Raw genomic sequence first — 7,815 nt, forward strand, 5'->3', positions numbered from 1 at the left:
AGGCTCCTGTGTGTAAACACACCATACTATCAGTAATAGTGTCAGGCCTTGGAGCCTCACCTTGAGCTGGATCCCAATTTGGGCCTGTCACTGGACCTCCTTTCCCACAGGTTCTTCTCCATTTTTCCCCTGCAGTTCTTTTAGACAGGAACAAGTCTGTGTCAGAGTTTTTGACTGTGGGGTGGCAACCCCATTTCTCCACTTGATGTACTGTCTTTCTCCTGGAGATAGACTCTACAATTTTCCTCTCCCCACTGTTGGGCATTTATCTAAGGTTTCTCCCTTTGAGTCCTGAGCATTTCTCACCTCCCAGGTCTCTGGTATATTCTAGAGAGTCCCAACACCTCCCTTAGGGAAAGGCTGGAAGAAGCTAAGGAGGAGGGTGACTCCAAAACAAGACCAGCATTCCCAACTAACCTGGACCCCACAGATCTCTCAGACACTGAACCACCAACCAGGCAGCATACACTAGACCCATCACATATACAGCAGATGACTGACTGCCTGGTCTGACCAGACTGATACACATGCACTGAACCCTTGAGAGATTTGAGGCCCCAGGGATTGGAGAGGTCTAGTGCTATAAGGTTGCAAAGTGAGGGAATTGTCTAGGCATGGGGGTGGCGATTAGGGGATGAGGAACAGTTAGAGGGGGGACTAGGGGTAATAACAACTAGACTCTAAAAAAGTTAAAGAACAATAATTTAAAAATAAATAAAAAATAAAACAGCACACCTAATGCTATGTCATTCTGTCTAGGACAAAATAAGATGCTCCAAATCCTATATGCAAACAGAGACTAAAGTGCACTCTAGCCTTACCATTTGAAGGGTACACTGTACCCTCACCATGTGATGCCTACTATCTCACTCCTGCTTCTTTACTTTTCTTTCTAAAAGAGAAAATTCTACATTTATTAAAAATATTCATTAAGAAAAGAAATCAGTAACTTCTCATACTGGTAACTTAACAGCACACCTGAAAGCTCTAGACCAAAAAGAAGGAATCACAGCCAAAAGGAGGAAACAGCAGGAAATAAACTCAGGGCTGAAACCAATGAAGTAGAAATAAAGAGAACAATACATCAAGTCTCTGAAGAAAGAAATTGAAGAAGATCTCAGAAGATGGAAAGATCTCCCATGCTCCTGGATTGGCAGGATTAACTTAGTAAAAATGGCTATCCTGCCAAAAGCAATCTACAGATTCAATGCAATGCCCATCAAAATTCCAAATCAGTTCTTCATAGAGATGGAAAGAGCAATTTACAAATTCATTTGGAATAACAAAAAACCTAGGATAGCGAGAACTATTCTCAACAATAAAAGAACCTCTGGGGGAATCACCATTCCGGACCTCAAACTGTACTACAGAGCAGTAGTGATAAAAACTGCATGGTATTGGTACAGAGACAGACAGGATGATCAATGGAATAGAATTGAAGACCCAGAAATGAACTCGCACACCTATGGTCACTTGATCTTTGACAAGGGAGCTAAATCCATCCAGTGGAAAAAGGACAGCATTTTCAACAAGTGGTGCTGGCTCAACTGGAGGTCAACATGTAGAAGAATGCAAATTAATCCACAAAGAGTCAATGAAACGACAAATTGGTTCTTTGAGAAAATCAACAAGATAGACAAAGTTTATCTAACCTAACTAAATGCACAGAATATCCAAATTATCAAAATAAAAGATGAAAAGGAAGACATGAGAGCAGACACTGAGGAAATTCAAAGAATCATTGTCTTACTTAGAATCTTTGTACTTCATGAATTTGAAAAAAAAAATCTAAATGAAATAGAAAATGTTTGCGAAGGGTACTATTTACCCAAGTTAAATCAAGACCACATAGTCCTATTGACCCTTAGGAAAAGAGAAATAGTCATAAAAAGTCTCCCAACCTAAAAAAGTACAGGGTCAGATGGTTTTGACACAGAATTATATCAAACATTCCAATAAGAGATATTACTAATACTCTTCAAATCATTCCACAAAAGAGAAACACAAGGAACCTTGTCAACTTTCTTTTGTGAGGCTGCAGTCACCTTGATACCTAAACCACACAAAGATTTAACAAAGAATGAATTACAAATCAATTCCCCTTATAACATTGATGCAAAAATATTCAATTAAATACTTGCAGTGTGAATCCAAAAACACAAAAAATTTTAAAAAAAATATCATCCATCATAGTAAAGTAGACTTCCTCTCAGACATGTAGGGATGGTTCACAAATGGAAATCTATCAATGAAATCTACCATAGAAACAAACTGGAAGAAAAAAACCCAAATGATTATCTCAATAGATTCTGAAAAAGGCTTTAACAAAGTCCAACCCTTCTTCATGATATAAGTTTTAGAGAGTTCAAGCATACAGGGAATGTACCTAAACATAATAAAGGTGATATACAGCAAGCTGATAGCCAACATCAAATTAAATGAAGAGATGCTTTTGAGAAGACTAAAACCAGGGAGAAGACAAGGCTGACCACTCTCTTCCTCTCCAATATAAAAATTGAAGTTCTAGCTAGAGCAATAAGACAAAGGAAGGAGATCAAGGGGATATAAATTGGAAAGGAAGATCTCAAAATATCACTATTGGTGGATGATATGATAGCATATATATGGAAATCCAAAAATTTTTCCAGAGAATTCCTAGCCAATAAACACCTTCAGCAAAGTTACTGGATACAAATTTACTCAAAGAAATCTGTAGTGTTCCATTTCATAAATGATAAGTGTGCTGAGAAAGAAATTAGGGGAAAAACACCCTTGAAAATACCTATGAATAATATAAAATACCTTGGAGTAATTCTAACCAAGCAAGTGAAAGATATGTATGACAAGAACTTCATGTCCCTGAAGAAAGAAACTGAAAAAGATATCAGAAGATGGAAAGATCACTCATGCTCATACATCAGCAGAATTAACACAGTGACAATGGCCATCTTTCCAAAAGCAATTTATAGATTCAATGGAATCCCAGTCAAAATTCCCACAAAATTTGTTAGACGTGAAAAGAGCAATTTCCAATTTCATATGAAAAAGAAACAAAAACAAAAAAACCCAGGATAGCCAAAACAATCCTGAACAATAAAAGAACTTTGGGGAAAACACGAACCCTGACCTCAAGCTGCACTACAGAGCGCTAGTGATTAAAAACTTCATGGTATTGTTATAAACACAAACTGGCTGGTAAATGGAATTGAATCTAAGACCTGGAAATAAACCCACAGACCTATGGAACATTGTGTTTTGATAAGGAACCAAAAACATACAATGGAAAAAATAAAAGTGTCTTCAAAAATGGTGCTGGTAAAACTGGGTGACTACATGTAGAAGAATGAAATTGATCCATATTTATTAGCTGAACAAAACTCATGTCCTAGTGAATCAAAGACTTCATGTAAAACCAGTTACATTAAATCTAATACATCAGAAAGTAGAAAATAGCCTTGAACTCACTGGTACAGGAGACAATATCCTGAATAGAACACAATGGATGAGGCAATAATAAATGGGACTTCATGGAACTGAAAAGCTACTATAAGTCAAAACACACTGTCAAATGGACAAATCAGCAGCATAAAGACTGGGAAAGAATCTTCATCAACCCTACAGCTGATAGAGGACTAATATCCAAACTTTACAAAGAACACAAGACGTTAGACACCAAAAACCCAAATAACCCAATTTTTAAAATGGAATACAGAGCTAAACATTCCCACAGGTCCTTTATTTCTGGTAACTCTGGAAATAGCATCAGCACCTGCTTAGGGATGTTTTTCTTTTCCTGGTGTGCCAGTGATTTCTCCCGAGTTTCTTTCTAGGTTTAAGTTAGGATCATGCCAAAGGCAGGCAGCCTGACTGAGTAACCTCATCCTCAAGAAGAGACAGTGTCACCTACCTAACTCCTCTATTTGATGATCCTATGGGTCCTGGGTTGTGCATGATTTGGGTAACTGTGGAATGACACACAGGCTCAACTCAGGGATCCCTTGATTTAGGCTCATTTCAATGGTTAACTGTGAGCATCTGCCTTTGTGTTTGTCAGGCTTTGGCTGAGCCTCTCAGGAAACAGCTATATCAGGCTCCTGTCAGCAAGCATATCTTGGCAACAGCAATATTGTTTGGGTTTGGTGACTGTACATGGGATAAATTCCCAGGTGTGGCAGTCTCTGGATGGCCTTTCCTTTAGTCTCTGCTCCACACTTTGTCTCCATATTTCCTCCCAGGCATATTTTGTTAACCCTTCTAAAGAGGACTAAAGAATCCAAACTTTGGTCTTCCTTCTTCCTGAGCTCCATGTTGTCTGTGAGTTGTATCTTGAGTATTTGGGCTAATATCCAGTTATCAGTGAGTACATACCATGTGTGTTTTTTTGACTGGGTTACCTCACTCAGGATGATATTTTCTAGTTCCATCCATTTGCCTGGATTTCATGGAGGCACTGTTTTTAATAGCTATGCAGTATTCCATTGTGTAAATGTACAACAATTTCTGTATCTATTTCTCTGTTGAAGAACATCTATGTTCTTTCCAGCTTCTGGCTATTATAAACATGGCTGTGATGAATATAGTGAAGCATGTGTCCTTGCTATATGTTGGAGCATCTTTTTGGTATATGCCCAGGAGTGGTATAGCTGGGTCCTCAGGTAGTAATATGTTCAATTTTCTGAGGAACCACCAGGCTGATTTTCTCCAATCGGTTTCCAGTTATTTCTTTAGATTACCTGTAAATTTCAGCACTGAAATGACTGGATTCTAAGTGTGGTGTGGTGCATGTAGGTGACATTTCCTCACTTTAAGTGACAGATAACAGTTTTACTGTGTGAAGTGTGTCTCTGGGTATGCTCAGCATTGTGAAGTGTGTTTGTCTCTGAGAGTGTTCAGCTGTGAAGTGTGTGGCTGAGTTTGTGTTCCCCTGCAGAAAGCTTGCTCTGGGCAGGTATAGGTTTAATCTCAAGTATTCAGGCATGCTACAAGCCCATGATTAGCATGATATTTATTGATACTACAGCTAAAAAGTTATGACTAACTTACTATTTTAATTTGGATGGTTTGACTCTATCTAAAGTACTTTGTTTATCATCTCTATCAATTTGACTTCTCTAAGGTCTGTCCTTTATAGTTCACTGTGTTTGTGTCTCTCTGGCAGGGTACATGTTCAACATGATCCTGGTGGACTAAGTCTAACACTCCTCAGCATGGGTGACCATAATCTGATCGCACATTCTAAAACCACCAGACAGTGGCTATTCCTACCTTTCATGATTTTAAATCTGGCTATCTGAGTATCATTGTGCAAATGTCAGTATGGTTCTCTACATATAGTTTTGGAAGCATGTGTGTTTGTGTTTACTTGTCTATGTGACAATCGACTCTCAAAACAATGATTCTTTATATATTTTGCTAAATATAATAAACTGAGGAGGGAACTAAATTATTGGAAATTTTATAGCTATCACGTGGTTAAAGTCATGGAATGTGCCTGTTAGATGGTTCAGCACTTAAGTATCCTGCTCCTTAGAAAATTCAAGATCAGTTACCAACACACACAATGGGTGGCCAACAAGTGCCTATTGATGGAATTCAAGAGTACCTGACACCTCTCAACTCCATGAGTACTGCTCAAGTTCTCTCTCTCTCTCTCTCTCTCTCTCTCTCTCTCTCTCTCTCTCTCTCTCATACACACAGACACACACAGACACACACAGAGATACTCTTAAATCTTAAAAAATATATCCTTCTTCAGTTCTTCAGAACTTAAAAGCTACATTCTAACCCAGGTCGAATGAGAGCCAACTCACAAATCTCCTTCTAAAACGCAGTGAGAGATAAAAACCTCATGTGATATCTGAGAGGATATGTAGTTTAATTTTCTTTTATATATCTATGAACTACAAACAATGAAAAAAGATGTAACAGGAAAAAAGATAATTTCATATGTCAATTTAAGCCACAGAATATGCCATCATCCACAGCTCTGATGACAACATACTGGATAATATTAAGGGTCCATATTCATCACTGAATAATCAAATATTTACATTTTGCCACACATTGACTTCAAAAACTTAATTATATGCTTTTCAGTGCAAATAAACACAAAAGGGCTGACTGTGGCATAGCTATGGGACACAATAGTTTGGACACAGTACAATATTGGGCCATCCTTGAACTTCATCCTTGAGTAGAAGACGACAGTCTCCAAAATATACAGAACCACAAAGAAGCTCATGAGCAGCATGATGGTCCTGGTGGCCCTTTGCTCTGGGGATGCTTTTGAAGAAAGGCTGGTGCTGTAAAGATGCCGGGCCTGCTTCTTGTGCCTCCATAGAAGAGCCACCATGTATCCACTGGACAGTGCCATGAGACCAATGAGAAAGGCTTCCCTGATGATCATCGGTGTGGTAAACATGCTTTTTCTGAAGTAACTCAGGGGTAGAAGTGAGCATGTCTGAGTAACATATACAAAATTATCTGAGGTCAAATTGGGGGAAGCAATAATTGATATGAAAAAGTGGCTGCTAAAAGACATATAGAGAACACAGAAGAAAAGAAAGACACCTGAGATGTGATGGGGAGATTTATGTTTAAACATTGTTAAACAGGAGCTTCTAGGACTAAGGGTGATAGTCCAAAGGACATTCAGCAGACAAGTAGCACAAAGGGTGAGGCCCCTCAGAAGCCTGTGAAAATAGGTAAGAAATTTGCACGTGGTAGAATCCCATCTGCCCCCAGACATAAACATGTCCACAGCTATGAGGCACATAGTTATGAGCAACAGTAGTTGGGTTAGGGACAAGAAAGCAATGTAGAGATCAATGGGCTTAGGCCTGTTCTCACCAAGGAGCATGCAGAGGTGAGCAAAAATAAGGATACTGTTAGCTGAGATCCCAACACCCAATTCAGAGAACAAGGTGATTTTCATGTTGTTATTAGTGTGTAGTAAGTTGTCTTTATTCATTATATGTGGATAGGAAGCAAATAGCAACAACCTGAAGAGAAAAGAGAAAACTCTTACTTACAAAACACAGCCTTGTTTACAAATGTCAACCAACACCAAGCTGGCAACAAGATGTTGCCTCATCCCAATTCTTCATTATCTGAACTCAACTCAAGCTCATACCACCTGAAAGCCATCACCACTATTCCCACTGTCCTAATGATTTCCAATGAAAGCCAAATTGTGCATACCATTGTGGGCATACCTCTATTTATAATCTTTCTTGTAATTAAACATTTCCATGAGTTCTAAGAATCATTTCCACTCCTGGTCCATAGGTTTGCTTCTTCTGGGCCAAGAGCTGCATCTCCTTTGATTGTCAGACATATAATAGCTTTACCTATCTGGTGAATAGGAATGGAAAAAATTGCACAAATCTGAAAATGTGCTCTCCTGGAGGATTGTGTGCCCATGGGATCCAGCACACAGGCCAAATATTCATTCTCCATTCTCTCTCTCTCTCTCTCTCTCTCTCTCTCTCTCTCTCTTTGTCTCTCTCTCTCTCTGTTTTTCTCTCTCCTTCCTATCTCTCCCTCTCCCTCTCTCCCCCTCTCCTCTCTCTATCTCTATCTTCCTTTCTTTCTGTCTCTGTCTCTGATTCTGTCTGTGTGTGCATGTGTGTGGTATGTGTTTCCCACCCACACACACTCCATTTTTTCTCTGCCTCTCATTAATTCCTATTCCTTGCTCTGTCTTTCACAAATAGCATTTCTCTGTAAAAAAAAAAAGACCATGAGAATCAAATATCTGCATGAACAGACTTACTTTTATCACTTTGAGGATGTAAAATCAAGTGGTAAATAAAC

At 38.8% G+C, this 7,815-nt stretch overlaps 1 protein-coding gene across 1 annotated transcript; it reads right to left on the reverse strand.

Moving 5' to 3' along the window:
* Positions 1-6,046: 6,046 nt before the first annotated feature.
* Positions 6,047-6,970, reverse strand: LOC117715703 (vomeronasal type-1 receptor 53-like). Its single transcript, XM_034512586.1, has one exon. The coding sequence runs from the start codon at positions 6,968-6,970 to the stop codon at positions 6,047-6,049; it is 924 nt and encodes a 307-aa protein (XP_034368477.1).
* Positions 6,971-7,815: the final 845 nt, after the last annotated feature.

This window comes from Arvicanthis niloticus, chromosome 9, assembly GCF_011762505.2.
Source record: "Arvicanthis niloticus isolate mArvNil1 chromosome 9, mArvNil1.pat.X, whole genome shotgun sequence".
Lineage (NCBI taxonomy): Eukaryota > Metazoa > Chordata > Mammalia > Rodentia > Muridae > Arvicanthis > Arvicanthis niloticus.

Bases quoted from the DNA above. Each gene is read 5' to 3' on its own strand.
- LOC117715703 (XM_034512586.1), bottom strand. From the start codon at position 6,970: ATGAATAAAGACAACTTACTACACACTAATAACAACATGAAAATCACC.